The 20364-nt window shown below is 42.5% G+C and overlaps 1 protein-coding gene across 3 annotated transcripts; it reads right to left on the bottom strand.

The window, feature by feature from the left end:
• Positions 1-287: 287 nt before the first annotated feature.
• Positions 288-18437, bottom strand: BCL7A (BAF chromatin remodeling complex subunit BCL7A). 3 transcript variants are annotated; one of them, XM_082293699.1, is made up of 6 exons: positions 18271-18437; positions 10428-10509; positions 7633-7729; positions 5593-5760; positions 2873-2994; positions 288-2044 (listed from the first exon to the last, which is right to left on the bottom strand). In XM_082293699.1, the coding sequence occupies exons 1-6, from the start codon at positions 18360-18362 to the stop codon at positions 1973-1975; spliced, it is 633 nt and encodes a 210-aa protein (XP_082149825.1). In that variant the 5' UTR covers positions 18363-18437; the 3' UTR covers positions 288-1972. The 3 variants fall into 3 exon arrangements, with proteins under 3 accessions (XP_082149825.1, XP_082149823.1, XP_082149824.1); XM_082293697.1 differs by lacking the exon at positions 288-2044 and adding an exon at positions 2051-2399; XM_082293698.1 differs by lacking the exon at positions 288-2044 and having other exon boundaries at positions 2454-2994.
• Between the last annotated feature and the right edge of the window lie 1927 nt (positions 18438-20364).

The raw sequence follows: 20364 nt of genomic DNA, 5'->3' as shown, positions 1-20364 counted from the left end.
GCATACACACAATTCAAGAGAGAATTCTACCGTTTCATTGCATATATCGTGCAAATTCAGTTTTTGGCTCCTCATTTCCTTATTTTCAGAATGTTAATGGACTTCATGATCAGACCAGAAATCCCAAAATCTTATTAGGGAGCACGCTGTTTTCATGAATGATTTGCAATCAGATTTTATTCAGTTAAAATCCAAAATGTTTTATTTCAACATAAAGGAAAAGTTGAGTGTCATAGGTTATTTGGGGTTCAATCCTACAAACATCTTACGGAAGGTCAGTATTGGCTCCCCACTCGTCCCTCCCCTTTTCCCTCCCCCCAATTCCTCATTATTTTTCCTAATAAAGTGGTAATTGCAAACGTAATGCAGTAGTCTAGGTGCAAGCCATTTTCACTATTGGAGAATTCAGACCTAAATAAGCTTCACGAAGACCTAATTTATGAAAAAATGTTATCAACTGGAAGCAACGTCTTTTTTTCGTCTAAAAAAGTATTTACAGTTTTTCAGCTTACAAACTACACGCAACCATCTCCAGAGCTGTGAGATCGTATTTTAAATTACAAGTTCCATCTCCCACACCAGGAGAAGGCAGAGCAAGGGCCCGATCCAGCAGCATGTGTGTACACATGGATGGATGTGTGTGCATGGAAGTGGGAGATCAGCGGTTCCACCGACACCGGGTGTTTATTCCCTGGAAGTACAAAGCCCACTGGAAGACCAGACCCTCGTGACCTGATGCAGATGGTTCCACACTTCTGCTTGCCAGGAATTTGAGGGGAGCTGCACCTACCTTGTGCCTTTCCATTAGTTTAATTAGCATAAGCACACTTCAATGTAATTGGAAGAGAAGGAACATTCCTAACTGGTGTTAGGAACTGGACTACGGAAACAACAAGGCTTATTTACAAGACTTGCTGAAAGAGAATAAGGAACCCCCCTCCCCCCCAATACAGTATTTTCCTGGAACATAGAAGTAAACATCTCATAATGAAACAGTACAATGAAATCCAGTTCAGTGAAAACATGATATCAAAAAAGACCAATTGAAAATAAACTCACTGTGCATCAATCCCTTTGATCCTATTTATGTACATAGTGGAACTTTCCTGTAAAGCAAGTTGTACCCAGTACAGAGATCTGGACCTAATACGTAAGTATTTTAAGTGCCTGTGTTATAATCTATTCAGATCTGGACTATAAATGGTAAACAGATCATGTTAACTTCTGATGAAGTTAAGTATTTAGAAGACCAAATTTACAGTTGCGAATGCCATGCATTCAATAAAAGATCTCCACTATAGCTGCTAAAATAAAATATCAAGCTCCTTTTTCTCCTTGGACTCCAAGAGTGAAAATGGCTTCCTGATTCGTAGTTGTTTAAAAATTTAAGCACCAGGGATTTAAAACTTAAAAACGAAACAAAAACCCCGAACAAAAAAGAAAAAGAAAAAAAAAAAAAAAGCCTTACTACATGGCATTATGCAAACATAGGCCACTTTGCAAAGGAGACAGTTGCAAAACAACTTTTAAAAGTTAGCACTGTTTTCAGAACACAAGGCACAAAACAAAAGCAGACATCACGCCAGAACAATGAACTTCACATGAAAGCTAATACCTGACCTGTACCATCCTTAAATATCTTACAATGTTAAATAGAGAAATGAAAAAAAAAAATACAGCAGCAACATAATTGTAATTTTGACTTTAGAAACAGTGCGTAGACCCCTCCTGAGTTGTTTACTCCAACCATTTCAGAGACAGTAACTTAAAAGTTCTCAATGTTTGTTTCACAGGAAAAAGTTTTCAGTGTCTGAGAAGTTAAACCTTTGTTAGGCTTTCTTGGATTTTTGCTTGGTAACTTGAAAAGTTAGGAGTTCTGTCCTCATCCAAGAGAAGATGCTTAAGTAAGGTTGTTCTATAATTAAGCCCACTGATGTACCTTACATAAAAACTGACCAGAAAAATCTATAGTCTAAATCTCTTCAACATTTTGTTGGGAAGCCTCTACTTTCATCTTTTTAGAAGGTGGCACTCCTTCAGAGTCCTTAATGAGGGGGGAAAAGAAAAACAGCCACGTTATCATTGCACTGAAGTTCAGGCACCATAAACATCAAACAAACAGCACCAACAAATTCCCCGGTGTGTGACGTGTCCCAGACAAAGCATCCCTGGATGCCAGAACATGTCCCAGTGCTGCCTGAAGTCACTCCTCTACTTACATCTTACCTCAGCATCTTTGCATTTGTTGTCGTCTACAAAGGGCAAAATTCTAGTTCCAGGCTAAAACCCACAGTGAATATTCCAAGGAACAGCCTCGATGGAGGGTGCACTGAAACCAAGGACCCACAGCAAAACCAGGAGGAGCGGTGCTCTGCCTGAGGATCTGGACTTGTCCTGCCCTGAGAAGGGCACAATTGCAAGGATAATTTCTTCCTCCCACCCATCCAGAATTTTTCAGTGTTTCAGTGAGTAAACACCCAAATATCCACAAATTAACTCTCCTAACTGCCATAAGCAATTACCTTTATAGAAGGTGTTTTACTTCTGAATGGTCCTCAAAGGGTCCAGTAGGTTTGTTCCAAGCAATTTATTAATGTGAAATGTTAATATTCCCTTAAAAACATGGTCTGGTTTAATAAACTGAGAAACCCATCAGACCAATCTGGTCTTACTGTTCCAGTTCTGTGAGATTCAAGCAGCCAGTCACCTGCACCACAAAACCAGGCACAGGCACATTTCATACTTTACAGCTGCTTTACTGTCCTCACTTTGGAAATCAATGGAAATACGAAACTGTCCTCCTTACATTTGCTTTTAAGTAAAAATAAGCTTTTCCAAGACCATGTAATCTGACTTTTGCACTTGAAGTTACCTGAGAGTTTTTAGATGCCTCTGTAATTAAATCATTTTCTCCAGAGGACTGAATTTCTGCTTTCTCTGAACTATTCATGGAATTCTCCATTGAAGACTGTGAATTCTGTTCATCGGAGGTATCTGAAATGTCAAGAAATAATTTTAAACAAATGAAAGCTTTCAGCAGGAGCTTTCCAGGATGTCTTTCCATCAGCAACATCCCCAGCACACACATTTCACCCACACTGTAACCATTAATGACAACACACCTAACAAGTGTACGGATATGGTGAATTAAGCTCAAACTCCAGGATCACAACCTGGCTGCTGCCAGAACTTTTCCTTCCTGCTGCCAGAGCACAGACCCTAGGATCAGACCCTAGAGGGAGCCAAGCTCCTGCACAGCCTCACACAGGATGTCCGAGCCCTCAGCAAACAAGTCTGGACTGCAAGGGAATTCCTTCAAACCAGAAGCAAAAAGGCTGAATTGCTACAACTAATGGCTCTAAAAACCTGTGGTTAAGCAGAGAGAATAAAGTTACCTGAATCAAAATTCAGCCATATATTTAAAATCCTTTTTTTCGCCTGATACTACATTTGAGATAGAATTCAGCTAACTAGCTTAACAACTAAATTTTTAATTCTGGTGCATAGGTGTGAAGGTCCTCCAGCCTGTTACAGCTGTTACTTGCTTCCAGCTTTCACTGGGAGGTTTTTTTTTTTTTTGGTTGACTGGTTGTTTTTTTAAACCCTTCCCTCTCTCAAAACAAGACTTACAGAAGACTCAAGGTTAAAGCACCCATTTACTTAAACAGGGGACAGGGACATGTAAAATGTACTCCTAGATCCCTGACCCAAAGAACATATGAATTTATTCCAGATGAAGAGAAATGCAAGATCAGACAAAACTGCTGGACAGCTTTGGTTAATGAAGATGCCATAACCAGTGAGTAATGGATATTTTTGTGGTGTACTGTATAAAAAGCATCACAAGCATTTCTGAATTCAAGACAAAGTGACGCCCATGATGAGCATCTCAAAGATCACATTCAGCAAACTTGGGCAGAATTCTCTTCCTGTCCATGTCTAACCAGAAATGCATCTTCATGCTGATAAAGAAACAAGTCCCAAGGGTCCAAAGAAATCTGAGTTTCAATTTTTGCTGTGTATGTCTCAGCACCCACTGAGCTGAGGAGCACTCTGCCATGTGCCCATCTCCCCGTGACAAAGCCAGCTCATCACCGCTGTTCTCTTCCAGCTGCTCCTGAGGACACCCTCAGGCTGCTGCTGACCTTTGGACAAGGGGATCCATACCTTAAACCACCAAAGTTATTCCAACGCCTGCAGGACTTGTTCACACAGCAGAATGCTTTGAATCCACCTTATTTAAGAATTCCTCATTAAGCATTTCTGACCACCCAAACTGGCTTACAGGAACCTCCCTGATTTCAGTGGAGTAACATGAGATAGACGTGCAAGGTCATTAACCCTGACCAGCTGAATAATGTCCCAATTGCAGGGTTCTGATTGATCACAACAAGATAGATAAATGTTTAATAAATTGTTTAACACAGCATTTAACCAACTGAAAAAAACCCACATAGCGGGTATTTTTTGCCATTATGTCTCCCTTTCATTTTACAATAACTGGTGCTGGAACTAATCCAGAGGACTTGGTACGATTTTCCCTGAACCTAAATTTAGCCAGGGGAACATGTATGCTATGTAACAGCTTCACATAAGCAGGTTCAGACAATATTAGACTTGGGAGTAAATCCTTACTGTTTACTGTGGCCAAATATGCAAGTGGAGATTTTCTTTGAAGGAAATGATGTTCTGATTTATTCCCATTTGGTGCTGGTTCTGCTGTCAGATTTGAACCCCAGTTAAGAATGACAACACTTAATATATTTAACCACTCTGGCATTACCAAGATAAAAGTTCTAAATTTAAATTGGTCAGTGGATCTACTGAGTGAAGAACTAAATCAGGAGGGCATAATTTAATTGCTTTGGTACGGGAAGAATTCCGCAACCAAATTATTAGAATGGTGTTAAGGACATCTTTTATCTGTTATAATAGGACAAAGAAAGTTATCTTTCCAAGAATAAAAATACAGAGCATGTTTCAATTACCCAAAATACCATTTAAAGAGTGAAGTTCAGAACAATCTCTTAACCCACAGGTATTTTTAATCTGTGCACAACTGCAATAGAATCTTGTAATGCTTTTAGAAAATTAGGACAGAACTCAGAGCTAACTTTTGAATAGGTAGCTAGCAGGATTAAGAGGAAAGAAAGGTTGCATTATAGTTTACACAACTAAAAAAGTAATTTCAAAGTATCTCACCTCTATTTTACTGTCATACTAGAGAGCAAACATCCACAGATCTACACAAAATAATACCTTCAAGGATTTGTGTGATTACATCGTAGCAGCCATTTCAAAGATGATTTTAAATTATTTCTTCTTTCAAGGCTGAGATTTGGGAACAATACACCAGTGTTTTGTTTGTTTCTCTCTGAAAAGACCCTGAATGTCAGTGTGACCTTTCCAGTTGTGTGGAAGATCACCAGTAGGTCAGAGAAACTGTGGCCCATTTTCACATAAATGCTGAGAATTTAGAAACCATTTCTTTCAAATTGTTATTTTCCAGTTCTTAAAGTGGATAAGCAAATAAATAACACACTAAAGGATAACTTTTTTTTGTTTGGCTTTCAAATGGCCCTCCTAGCTCACCTTCTGAACCAGGCTGCTCCTTTGCCTCTGCCTGAGTTTCGTCAGACTTGACTTCAGTGCCGTCTGCTTGTATTGCCAAGTTCTGCTCTGGTGCTGGACTGGAATTACTGCTGTTTTCCTGTTTTATTGGGGAAGCATCAGCTATTGAGCTCTGGTTGCTGTTGTCATCTGTAAACAGAGGAGTGGAAAGCAACAAAGTTTGATTTGACAAGGTACAAAGCACACCTTAATTCTTCGACATTACTCCCTGGTAACACATGATATAATTTAGTTCATTAGGGATCAAGTCCAATCATTTAGACTCACACTACACATCCAACTTTTTTCCACAACAGCCCATGGAGTTTTCAAGCAGTGACCAAAAATCTAATTCTAAGAAATTTTATACATTAAAATAAAGAGTGTTTTACTCAGATCTGATCCCAAAAAACCCAGAATTGTGTAGTATGAGTAAACCAGATCAACTGAAGTGACGATCTCATATAACACAGGGCTAAGTAAGTTCATGCTGCAGATTTACAAATACTCATCACTCCAATGTTCAGATGAGCAGATAATTTTTTGAATTGTGTCCTTAAGGTCAAAAAATACCAACCCAAAACCTCTTCAAGGTAAAACGTAACATCCAGTCCCAATATCAATATTTTCCAAGTGATAATTGTCCAGAATATTCTCTAGCCCTCAAAGACTTGGATCACAGGAATTTTCTGCAGCACAATCTGTAGATAACAGGAAATACTCTGCCTGTGCCCTCTCCCTGTGACAGTGGTTTAAGTAGCTCAGCTATTATTTTATGGACAGTAGTGGGGTACAACTTCCTTTAAGCCAGACTAACATCCATGGATAACCAAGAGGGAAGCTCCTGCTCCCTAAAGAAAACTAAGCCTGCAAAACATTGTGAATTAAATTACTAGATATAAGTCAATCCACCTCCCTCTGCATCTGTACAACTATTACATCCAAAGGACTTCAGGAACACAGAGCTGCTGGTGGGACCACCTCTCTCCAGAGCAGCCTGAAGTCAGACCACAGTAACTTTATCACAAAACTGTACAGTGTGAAATTGTACAGTTAAAAACACAGGTGATAAATGATAAAAAAAGCAAGTAGTACATTCACCTCATGGATGGGAGAATCAAGACTTAAAAAAAATTAAATGATCTGATCAAGGCAAAAGTTAAAAGGTTTGAAACAGATGAAAAACTAATCCAGATCTGCAAAACTCCTGCTCACTCCTTTAACTGCAAGCCCACACTTGCTGTCAGCAAAGCAAAAAGCAACCAGGAGGCAACACAAATGCAAATAAAACTGAAATTAAAAATTTACAACCCACTAAAACGTGATCCTCTCTTATCAGCTCAAACAGTGCTGCGTTCTCAGCCATAATTGCTATCCAAACACCCAGAAGGTAAAAACCTGAAGCAGAGCTGAGCTGTGCAAGCTGCTCTGTAATAAACACCAGGGTAACACTCAAAAGTCACATTAAAAAAAAAAAATTAAATTAAATAAAATTGACCTCATAGTGCCTGACTGGCCAACAAAAAAATGCTTTATTGAGCAGTTAATTTCATCAAGCTGCAGCTGAAGGAAGGCACCACAGAACCAGAGCTCACTTTCCTGGCTCTTGAAGAATTCTCTTGACCTTTATCAGTTAGAAAGTTAGTAAGTACAAAACCTGCCTAAATTATAGCAGGTACCACTGAGGCTTTGGGGGTCTTTTGGTTCTTCAAGCAGCAAACTCGACAGAGTTATTACTTCACCTGAGTGCAGTGCTTTGAATGACAGGTATTTCCATTTTATTTTCATATTTAGCTCCACTAACAATATTTTTTCCCTCACACTCATAGCCCAAATATAAACAGCATTTAAACAACAGTTAGTACATCCACAGAAGAGACATCCAAGGTACCAAGTGAGATCTGATGCTGTTTTCACTTTGATTCAAGTCCATACATCGGAGCAACGCAGAAGCTGAGGTTGTTGGTTTACACTTTCACATCAGTGTAAGAGGGTAATTGGGTCTGACCTTCTCCCACTCACCATGCATGTCCATCATCCCTGGGGAGGAGCTGTTCTCTGGAGTGGTCACTTCAGAGCCACATTTTTCATCTTTGCCCTTTTTCTTATTCTTATTTTTCTGAAAAACAAAAGGCCGCACACACAAATGAGACTACGGCCCTGCAGAGAAATCCACATTGCTGTGTAAAACCCTCCCCATTCAGCGCTTCTGTAAGAACAGCTCACAATTTCAAATGAAACCTTCTTCTCTAAAACTAATGCTGTTTCTTCATTCAAACTGGAAGATGGATTAAGAAAAATCAGACTGACCTAAACCAAAGAGCACAAGCACAACAACCCTGTGTGAACTGTAGGTCCCAACTTGCTCCCAACCCACAAGGATTAAGACAAAGGAAGGGACCGTAGCATCCATCACGTGGGGAATCTGTGCCTGCTAAGGGATGCAGCATTTGCAATTAGGAGGTGACGTAATCAGTCTCACAGGAAAAAGAGCCAGCTGCACCGCTTTTGGAGATCCTGCCTGCTGAGGAGACAATTAAAAGCCTGACTCCAGGAAGAATGCTCTCATCCCATCCTTTCAGACAGAAACTGTCCCCCAACGAGGGAAGAAACTGAACCACAATCAAATATTGTCTAAGACTGCAGAAGAAATTCAACAAGTGATATCTGGAGGGACTTTTCTCTCTATTTTAAACAGATTATTAAGCTTGTTTCTAAATTGTATTTTTACTTCAGAGAAGCCAGATTTTACTTGCTGATGCATGAAACAGAGGCGAGAGCGCATGGACTTCTTTACCTTTGCAAAACAAAAGGTCACAGGGGTCATGATCTCTCTCAGGTTTGGTTTTGTCATTTTTTAAAGATAAAAAGGACACTTTTGCCAGAAAAGAAATATTGAAAGTGACTGTGAGCAATTTAAGCTGAGAAGTGTTTTTTAAAGAGGCTTAACCATCAAAGTGATGAGATTCCAGAACAGCCTTCTACAACCAGTAGGAGGAAGAGCCAAGCTAACTGTAGTGCAGAGAAATGTCAAAGTGTCTTAGGAGCAACACATGATGGGGAAAGTAATTTAATTTCTGTTCACCAAAATCAAAGACAACTTCCACTTGAAATAGGGAAGGTCCCATTCTCCTGTTTTAGTGAAAAGCAAATATATTTTCTGGTCTTTCACAGTGATGAAATTGGATATAAAAGGATGTCCACAACAAAATTTAATAGCCGAAATTATCCCTGCCTGATATTTATTGTTAAAATATACGTGCTTGTGCTCTGTGTGAGACCTTCCAGAGCAGTAAGACAGAAACCTTGCAACACCAAGCCTGCAACAACTGCAGCTGCACAACAGCCTCTACTCAAAATGAAAAGAATGTGACTGTAGGACATCAATGTAACTGGTCTTAAACAAGTGTCCCAATTTCAGCAAATCTGGAGCCTCAACTTAGAGATGATGGCTCAGGAAACACAATTAAACTCTGCACATAGAGACCATTATATAAACCCATTCTTCATAATAGAGAACCTGACTTTGGGTAGCAGTGACCTTGAAAATTCATCCAGAAGCTCACTTAGAAATTCCATTTCCAAGTCCCACAGCACCCATCCTGCAGGCACAGCTGAACAGCAGGAAGACAACTGCCAGAAGCCATGAGCCTAAATATCCTAAACCCTGCACTCCCTCTCATATGGATAGCACAAATTTCCCCCACTATGTACTATTAATAATAAAATCCAGACCAAACATTTGACAACTAGAAAGAATGAACAGGTTTCCCAGTTCCCAAGGGGGAACTTCACAGAGATGCTGCCCAAGCAATGGAAGAACCCCCACAACTCTGACAGTCCCTGAAATCTGTGGGACAACAAAGTATAGAAATAAACAAACTCAGTCAAAACAACCCTAATAAAAAAAAAATAGGTCTTAAATTTGGAGTCTGAATAAGACAAGGTCATGACACTGTCTTGTCTGAAAAACCACCATTTTGCACATCTATTAATGGAGAAGTTTTCATCCAGATAGGCCTTCACTCCTATTTCAGGTAAAGTAAAAGCACGTGACAGCCCAAGGAAGGAGTACCAAACTTAGGATATGTTTTCTCTTGTATCATTAATTTACTGTGGTATCATGGGTTAGTGTTCCTTCTATCACAGTATTACAATTTATAAGATGAGAGCAACGATCATTTTGAAAGGCAGTTTGCAAGTCCTATCGACTTTGATTTTTACACTTATTTCTGCCAACACCACATGAACAGTGCACACAAAGAACATAAACATGATGCACAGACAGAACATTTATCAAGGGAAAACACACATCACAACAGAAGCATGGTGTTGCTGTATCACTTGGGCTGGACATCTTAATACAAGTGATCCCAGTGCCACAGGATATTCCTACCCTCATGTCAGTGTTTTGCAACCTATTTTTGAGCAGAATAGCAGTGACCCACACACAGAATATGCTCTCTGCCCTGTTCCAAACCAGCCACTTTCTTTAAATCATCAGAGAGAAAGAGGGGAAAAATAATCCATGCCAAAACTTACCCTCCCTGCCTCCCAGTTATTGAAAGGTTTAAAACTCAGTTTCAGCTGCATGTTTAACAGTTATCTGAGAACTGATCCCAGCTGACTCCAGGGAGACTGTCACACACTGACCCATCAACATCACTTGCTGTAGAGATCAACATCTCCCTGCAGCTTGCAAGACCCACACCAGTCTTAGCTTAAAGGCTCAAAGAAAATCAAAGAATATTTCTTTCGACTTTGCTTCAACAAGAGCAACTGCATCTGGAAAAAGCAAGATACTGCAGGATACTTACATCATCCACTTTAGGCTCTGTTACTGGTACCCATTTGTAAATCCTTAGGGATGTGTCGCCAACTGTCACCCACTTCTTCTCCCTATAAAATTACAATGCAGGAGAAGTTAAACTTCGGATTCAGAAGAGAGTGATCTACTATTGTAAGTTGTCAAGGATTTAAACAGGCTATTAAGTAGGATGATCTCTATTACATCATCTTTAGCACTGCATTGTGCAAATTGTTCTTTGCATTTCACAACTTGCTAGAGCACTGCTAACCTCCAGATTTCTCAGGGCTGTTACTTGACTGGGTGAGTAACTGCAGTAGCAGTAATAAGATCTGAATTAAAGATAAAGTTAAGAAGAACAGCAATTGAAAATGCGGATTTAATGCCTACAATTTTCACTTAAGTTTCTAGACAGCAGAAGAGGGTTTAGACAGACCAGTGTGTTTTGATTGTCATGAAGCTGTTTAATGGGATTAGAAATCTAGATGCATTTTGACCACCTGGGGTTTATTTGGGGGCAGAAATTTGCTGCTGGCAATTTAATGTTCACTCCACACCCCTGACAGACAGCTCTGCAATTCCAGCCATAGGACCAACAGCCTCATGGGGACCAATATGTGCCATGGTGCAGAATCCAGGCTCTGGAGAGCCCAGCTCTGGGGAAAGGCAAGGCTGAGGCTATCAGAGAGGAGAAAGCACAACCTCAGGCACTGTGTGCAGACTCTGCCAGCCGTGAATGGTGACACTGACAAATTGTGAAGGAAAAGTGGCTGCAGGGCAGCTCTGCCTTAGGGGGTCACAGTGCTGGGCTGGAGAGGGATGCTGAGCACTCAGCTGAGGGATGAATTCCTTGAGCTCTGCACATCAGGGCATTAAAAGAAGGTCCATAATGCCAGAGAAATTTCATCACGTTTCTGTGATCAGTTTTCAGGTCACAGATTACCACTGCTGGTTCCTGGGTTTGCAATGCAGCTCTGCAAATGGATCGATTAAAAGTTAACAACAAAGACCGATTCCATTAAATATTCAGGAACATCTGAAATTAATTTGGCATGAGATCTCAGGCTTTTTTTTGTATGTTTCCATAAGCACGTTTAAATAATAGATTTGGGATCCAGTTATAGATTAAAAAAATAAAAAATGTTCTTTGCAGGATGGGAGAAGCTGGATGTGACTCCAAATATATGTATTTATATATATGTGATAGCTCCATTTTTAGAAAGGGCCTCCAGAATCAAAAGCAGCCACACTGTACAAATGTCACAAACATCCTCCTATTTGTTTTAGCCACTAAAGCTCAATATTGTATTTTCCCTTTAGAAGAAGCATTTTCCTGTTTAATTAAGAACAAAAGCAAAACTAAATTATGTATGACTATTTGATACATTTTTGGATCTGTCCATAATGATATTTTAATTGAAGTCCAAAACTATTTCAAATTCATTTCTTTCCCACTGCTCTTTGTGGAGCAGTGTTCCCTCAATGTGTTTAGACACAGCCATTTGGGTACACTAGGTGGCTGAAGTATGTCAAAATCCAATTTCACTCTAATTTGGAGCTCTACATGCGATAAAATGACAGTGGAGATGAGGGCATGTCAATAATGAGAGCATACTTAATTGTGAAAAGATGATCATGATATAATTTGGGGTTTTTTAAGGATACAAGACAAACTAGATTTATTTCTACTAAAGAAAACCTTTGAAATTATGGAAATAAAACCAGCTGGGGTTTTGTTTTGGGTGTGGGGAGAGGTGAATAAATGTTTTTTTAAAAAATCAAGATTTTATTCTTTTCCTACAGCAAAATATTACTTAGAGATGCTGCACTGGAAAACCAAAAGTTCAAGATACCTGTTAGCATCTCAAAGCAGCCTCACACAGCATCTTCACTGGACAGACTGTAGAACACAGGAGGAAACCTATATTAGTAACTTTTTCCTTCTAGTATTAAAGTTAGCCCTGACATTTTAACTCTTCTGAGCTTCTTATGTACCACTTTAAGTTTTGATAACCCTCAGCTATAGGGATTTTTAAGCTGATTTCAATACACAGTAATTCAGACAACAACGGGAATAAGAATATTTTGTGATGGAAGTACACCAACATCCCAGTCCTGCAAACACTTATGGCTAAAAAGAAAACCCAACATCACAGTGCTATTATGCAAATATTTTACATGTGTAAGTATTTACAGTATTGACAGTTTAAGACCATGAAAGTATTAATAAGAAAAAAAGAAAGACAACCTCCTCTAAAACTTAATAAAAGCATTGGCAGCACAAACACAAATCTGTTAACAAAGAAACGCAATGAATTTCAGACATTTAAAGATCAACAGGGTAAAATCATTTCAAGATTTAAGACATTTATTGCAAATTAAGCTTAGAATATTATCTGTAATACTTACTGCCTTACCATTTCAAAACAAAACCCAAAATGCAAACAAGCAAACAAAAACCCCAAACCCACTTCTACTCTGAACACTCACTTTTTAATCTTTTGTGCAAAGACACCATCCCAACCTGCTGATCAGGGACTTTCCTTTTCACTCAGTGAGAATTGATAATTTACTGATGCTGCCCATGGCAGCAAGTTTGGGAAATGCTGCACAAACCACAGAATATCCTCATCGGCCCAGTGCTGGAGTAGGAATGAGGAATTAATGAACTTTTGTGCTCAATCTGTTGTGAAACCTTAAGTAGTTTCTTCACCTGTTTTCCTGTCTGCTGCACCCATCCAAAAATCCTGACCAGAATTCCACCCCCATCACTCTATTCCACCTTCGGTAAGTGATGACTGAGCAATATCTGTCATTGCACCATCCCCTGTTATTCTCTATAGGTTGATCTCTGTGTTGACTGTTGGATTGGAAAAGATGGCTAATGTAACACCATCAGCCTGACACTTTATCAGGCTAAAAATGTGGTAATTATTAACTTTACTTGTCCATGTCTAGCTGATAAAACTCCACAGTTTTACAAAAAAACTCATTTTGCCTGTTTTCAAAGCTCTCCTGTTCCTCCATGAATGACTCAGGAGTAACAACGCCAGAAAATGGCAAATCTAAAATATATACAATAAAATTTTTAATTTTAATCTTCCACACTGAAAAGTATCTTCAATATTTTAGTTATAGTAAATTCAGAAACTAATCCGTGCAACAGAAAAAACCCCTTACATTTATCTGAAATTGTGTAAAAGCATTTTTAAATTCTGAACTGTATCTGCACAGCATTTAAAGGACAGCCAAGGGTACAAAGGGTAAGCATTAGTATCAACACTTCTTCAGCGCTCATGCCTGAGGCATACTAATATCTCAGAACTTACATCATTATATACTCAATTCCCCATTCTAAAAAAACCAAGACTCTTAAATATATTTATACTTTGTTTAGTAACACTAAAGCTCCACAGATGAACATCAGATTCCACGTATAAAAGTAATATACGGGTGAGCAAACACAACAGTGTATATTACACTTATAGAGAAAGTGTCAAGGCAGCTTCTGCAGCAGCAGTGAGTGCCAGAAACATTTGACAGCAGAGACACAGAAAGCCTTTACTGCCAATATATCACTCAAGGAAAGGCTTTCCCACTTGTTTGGCCTTTTCCCATGACTACCATTCATCACGGTGATCTGCATTTACACAAGGATTTGCTCCCACATACCCCATCTTCTGCTGGTGATCACGAAGTGACGTCATAATGCTGAATTTATCACATCACACTCACTTGCATTGCAACAGAGTTTGGTGAAAATCACAGAATTATGACCTCCCTGTGGGATCAAGCAAAAGAGAAAGGGGATGGGAAAGAATATGCCATTATTATACACAAAAAGTGCTGTCAGATGCACAAAAAATGATTTTTTGAAGCGTAGGCGTGCTTTTCCGAGCACGCCTACTGCTGAGTAGATGTTTGTCTAGTGACTAACGTGAAGGAGCCCCAAACACACATGGTGTTTATTGACCAGGCTGCAAATACAATAAAATGCCATGTAGAGTAACTGGACAAGGACATGTGGTCACAGACACCTTCTCTCTGAGTTTATCTCAGTACAGCACATTCGGGGAGTCTCCTGTAATGCACACAGGCCAGCATGGCTTAAAGCAAGCCCTGCCTGGTTCCATGTGGCCACAAGCACCTTGCTCACAGCAGAGAGAACCATGGCTTACACATTTACAAAACTTTAACTTCAAGTTCTACTGAAGTCAGAGAGCATATCCTGGCTCAGAAAGAAATAATCACAAGCCAGAATTAAAAAAAGGTATCATAATTCAAGCATGGTAACAGCATGTTTGGGCCACTACAGAACTTCAGAGCATTCCTGCACATACACTGGGTATTTTTACTTCAACTGCCACTACCTGAACTACAATCTTAGCAGGAAACCCAACACAGCCAGGCTAAAGCAGTGATCTTGGGAGTAGCAAACAGCCTTTTTCCAAAGACATCATGTTAAGGAGTTCTATGTCATTAACTCCTTTTCAGAGCAAAAGCCTATTTGAAGAAGGAGGCACAAACAGCAAAACCTACAGAAGCTCAATCTCAGAGCATTACATACCACACAAAAACATTTTAGCAAGTCTGAATGGAGACAGTGAACAGAAAAGCTACAGCAGCATTGCCTAGAAATCCTAAACAGCCACAGCTCACAATCCCAGTCAACGGGACCAGGTAACACAGCCTGTAGAGACTCTTCCCCTGACTTTCTCCAAGTACTTTCACCAGCTGTCCAGGTTCACCTCTTCTCCCTAAGGTGTTATCAGCCTCCAGATCAGGGCTTTGATGGGTCAGAAGAAGGTCGAAGGACTTCTGAGAAATACTGCAATTCAAAGACAAGGCAACACAGTCGGATTTCCCAATTCCTAGAGCATTCTCTAAAGCCAGGGTTACCTATCCCCACCAGGTACTCCAGACCTCCACCCTCAAATGTTTGCACAGCTGTCCGAAAGTCCAGCAGTGCTACATGCAAATTATTTCACTGCCTCCTAAGACATCCTACCACTTAAGCTTTCCTCCTGCTCATCCCTTCTCTCTCAGAAAATGTCTGCGTTTTCCTTCATTTAATAAATCAGACATTGACAAAAACCAAGCAAGTCTCCAGTATTTTTCTTATGCTGGCTGAGGGCATAAGAGTTTTTGCCCCTCTTTTCTTGGAGCCCACTTGGAATCTACACGTCCCCATCAACCTTTAAAGACAAAAAACCAATCCTATACCATTCATTGTGACAAATTAATCTCAGAGGATTTTTAAAATAGACTGAGAAAAGAATTTTAAGTATTGTTAAAGAAAGGTAGAACTGTTCTCTTACTGTGGAAATTTAACGTTTCTGCCACACAAACACAAGGCAACCGTGTATTCTGTAAGCCACGTGCTGTGTGTTTTCCAAAACAGATGCTCATTCATGAGCAAGGTTTAAACAAAGGAGATAAGGTTACAGTAATCTCAAGATAAAAATGTAACAACTTCACTGTTTACTACTAAGTTCCAGCAATAACCAGAAGCGCCACGCGCTCCGAACAGACAAGAAGACAGAGGACCTGCATCCAAGGGCTGGCTGTCCAGGAACACTAATTTTCTAAGGAACAAAGCCTGCCCTGATGGAAGCTGCCTTCCAGCAGGCACAGATGTGACAGCACAGGGGCTCAGGAATACCAAGCACAGCAAGGTGCTGCACACCTGCACAGGTGGATAAAGCTCTGGATAAAGCCAATGTCCCCTCGGATGAGTTCACAGCCCAGTCTGTCTCGCTGCCCATCCCTGGCACGCACCACCCCGAGCACACAAGTGTCACAAAACTCTGTTCTAGGAAATGTTGGACGCAAGGTATTTTAATTTTCAGTGGCTGCATTTCCACAGAAGAGCTGTGGATGGCAACAAATTGCTCCTATTATGCAAATGAAACTGCACACTTGGAAATTGCCGATGTGGCTCTTCTGAAGATGCAGGAATTGCTAGTGTGGAAAGTTCAATTTAACAAGCCAAGTCTTCTCAAAACACTGAAACCACAAAACACAGAATCTCTCTTGCTAATTTCCCACTGTATTTGACTGCAGGTAGGGGGTAATCATGAGAGTCAACTTCAAATTACGATTCCTTTGAAAACAAGAGAATTGCTTTATGTAAATACTTGTGAAGTGCACGTACAGAAAGTCATATCAATACTTCTGATAATAATCAACAGAAACACTGCATGACTGTACAGGAACCCTTTAAAGCAAGTTGTCTATCGTGAAGGTTAAAATGTAGAAAAATCTATTTATATCATAAGATTTCTGTTTTACAGAAAGAGCCATAGCAACGGGCATGATGGCAGAGAGTCCTTGCCAAGAAAAAATAAATAAATTAGGTATTTTGTTGAATGGCCAAGCTTCTGTCTCTACTCTCTCTGAATTCCACAAACCAGGATTCAAAAGGAGCGTGCTGCGCTCATGAATGAAATAGCTACAGACAGAACAGTCCCACACATCCAACCACGCTCCCGTTGGAACAAAAGTCCTGTCACACCGCGGCACGTTGTTCTGACCCTCCAAAACCGGCCCAGCAGTCAGCAAACTGCACTTAAAAACAACACCCGAGTAGAAGAGAGTTCCTGAAACCACCCGAGCTGCGGTGCTGGGGCTGCTCCGGCTCCCCACACAATGGCTGGATTCTTTGAAATCCCCATCCCGTGCCCGGCGTTACTGGACACACGTCCCGATTCTTTGTCCGGCTCACGCCAACGGACCCATTCATGTGCTCAAGGCCATTTAAAACTTAACAATCCATTTCGCCCTAATAACGAACACGAATTCTGTATTTTGCTTTTCTTTTAACGAAAACAAAGCGCTAGCTGAGGAGGGCAATTAAAGTGTCCCCTTGATTTCAAAGCCTCGAACCAGCTGAGTGATGCACAATAACAATAACGCAAGGGATTTCCCCGTGGATTCCAAACGTTTAAAGGAAGTATTTTAAGATACATGCACAGAGACTGCTGAGCAGTCAGCTAACTTGCTGGAAGAAAGATTCACTCTTGAGTCACACCGGCACTGCTCTTTATCCCATCCCAAATCCCCGGACCGACCATGCAGAGCACGGCGGCGACCGCTTTACTGCATTGTTTAAACACCTCGTGTGGGTTTTTCTAACAAAAGCAGAAAAAAAAAAAAATACAAAAGCGGGAAAATGCCAAAACGCGTTGAAGGCCTAACAAGAGGGACTTATTTCACACGGGGTATAACCTTTTATTTTATGATTTAGGAGAGGTGCCAGGGGCAGTTTCGCGCTCTCTCCCGGAGCGTCGGTGGGAGACGATCGCGCTTGGGTTTGCTGCGCTTTTACGCACAAACCCCGGGAACTTGGGAGGTGAAATCAATACACAAACAGGCAACGACAAAAAAAAAACACCTCTCGGGAGCTTCACAGGGGTATTCTCAACGTGTTTTCTTTTTTTCCAGAACACTTCTCCGAGCACTACTTCCACCCAGAAGAGCGGGCGGCGGAGCCACCCCGGGCCCGCTCCTCGGGCCCTTTGTAGGGGCCGGCGGCGGGAGGCGCCCGACACGACCCCGCCGCCCGCCCATGCCCGAGGCGCTCGGCCCGGGACCCGCGGCGCGGGGCAGCGGGCCGGGGTCCGCGGGGAGCGGCGGGGGGCGGCGGGGAGGGGGCTCGGCCGCACAATGGAGCCGCCTCTCGCCCTCACACGCCGCCGCCGCCTTCATGTGACTCGCCGGAGCGAAATGGCTGCTGGGTGCCGCCGGCTCCCCGCCCCCCGCGGCCGCCGGCGAGCCCCGGACCCGCGCGGGGCCGGCGCGGGGGGCGCGGGGGGACGCGGGCGCGGGGTCCCGGCGCGGCGCGGCCCGCTCACCATTTGCGCACTTTCTCGATGGCCGCCATCACCCGCTTGATATCATCCTTCGCCCGGCTCCGGGTCTCGGCCCGCACCGACCGGCCCGACATGCTGCTGGGGGGCGGCGGGCTCAGCGGGGAACGCGGCGCTCGGCGCGGCCAGCGGCTCGATCCGTGTGTCGGGGCGCCCGCCCGCACAATGCCGGGGCTGCGCGGGGCTCGGCGCGGCTGCGCTCGGCGGCTCCGCTCGGCTCCGCCCGCCCGCCCGGCGGGGCCCGCGCTCCGCGCACGCGCGGGGCCGGCGGGGAGGGGAGGGGCGGCCGCCGTGAGGGGACGGCGGGTGGCGGGAAGCGCGGCCGCGGCGTGAGGGAGAGGAGGAGGGGTCGGACCCCCGGGCGGCTCTCGGGGCTAAGGGGACACCGCGGAACCGCGGGGACAGCGAGCAGCCCCCGGCGGGGACCTGCGGAGGAGGTGCCGGGCGGGAAGGAGCCCGCGCGGCGGAGAGTCCGGAGGCGGCCGCCGGCCCCGCGCGCGCGGGGGCTTCCAGAGCTCCCGTCGCTGGTTTTCCTCGAGTGTTCGCTGGAGCGAGCACAAGACAACGTTCTTTTCCCCACTTCCATCAAGCTCAGGCCGTAAGTTACCCCAGAACGAAAAAGTTTGTCCGATTTCAGCTCGCCTCAACTCTAAAGGGCTGTCAAGAGCTGCCCAGGGAGGTGGTGGAATCACCTCCCCTTCAGGGAAAGACTAGATGTGGCGCTTAGTGCTGTGGTCTAGGTGAGAAGGTGCTGACCGGTCAAGGGTTGGACTCGAGGATCCCAGAGATTTTTTCCAACCAAATTGATTCTCGTGATTCTGTGATAAACCAATGCAGTCTAGCAGCATCAAGAGCACAGTTACACTTTACCACAAAGCAAACTCCAGTCCTAAAATCCAGGGCTTTTAAAAACCTCAAAGCACTTTACATATAGAGAAAATACGGTTTTTTGTGCAGGGCGGCGACAGAGACCCCTGCCACCTTTGCACCAGTTGCTGTGACAGACCTTGAACACAGGAATGGGCAATGTAGTCCCCTGTTTAACAGGAAGCATAATCCATAATTAGCAGAGTTTGATTTTTTTCCCCCCAGTGCTTATAAAGTTTCTCAGCTGCTTTAAATAATTCCAGTAATATCCATGGAACTGGGCTGCTTTTGAGCAGTGGAGGCTCAGCTCCGACAGAGATCCATGGAAGTACACGAACATAAAGGGTAAATGAGTTACATGGGAGGTGATGCTCTGCAGGAAATTTGTCACAGAGCTGCGAGCTCTGGTGTGGTACTGCTGGACTCCTTCATTAACTTCTCCCTAATGCACACCTTGCTGCTCGTGCTAATTGTACAATCACAGATGCTCTGAGTACACAACAGCGATCTCTGTTTAAAAAACATTGCTTCTGAAAGGAACGCTTCTTAAGGGCCTACATTATTATTCAAATTGATGCCGAGGATGATGTAAAGAAGGAAGCTGTTCAACAGCACTTCACTGATCTTTCTACGGCAACTTGTATCAGTCTCATTATGCTGTTTATACACACACAGTGCGATGCCGTCCCATTGGTATTACACTGCTAATTGGAATTACTACTTTCAGAAAGAAAAAGTCAGTTTAAAGGCCAAAAGAGAAGCGTGGTTGTAATGTACACCACAGCATTGCTTTCTTTACCGAGGTCCATTGGATTTATAATTACAAATCCGTTCTAACCTGTCAAAGCATTTATCAATGTATTTAATCAATACAGTACTCCTACATTGCTCTTTTGCTGTCAGGTTTCACAAATGAATACTGTCCTAACATAATGAAAATAGACTGCATCTGACATAAACCCACCTGAAATGACTTCTAGGAAGGTTCCAGCCAAGGTTGGAGTGGCCACCTACTTCATTCTTTCCAGCCACCCCAGTGTTTCCCTAGATAGGCATGAAATTACAGGTTTGTGGCGTGTGCCAAACTGGGGACTTATTCTAGAGTTTGACTGAAATGCAACTATGTGACCTTTACTTTATAATAAACACAAGCCATAAATTTTGCAGATATTCAAGGAGAAGATCCTGGAAAGTAGGAACAGACAGAAAATC

The sequence above is a fragment of the Coloeus monedula genome, assembly GCF_965178545.1.
Source record: "Coloeus monedula genome assembly, chromosome: 18".
NCBI lineage: Eukaryota > Metazoa > Chordata > Aves > Passeriformes > Corvidae > Coloeus > Coloeus monedula.
The sequence above is the reverse complement of the archived record's forward strand: the minus strand, read 5'-3'. Positions and strand labels throughout refer to the sequence as shown.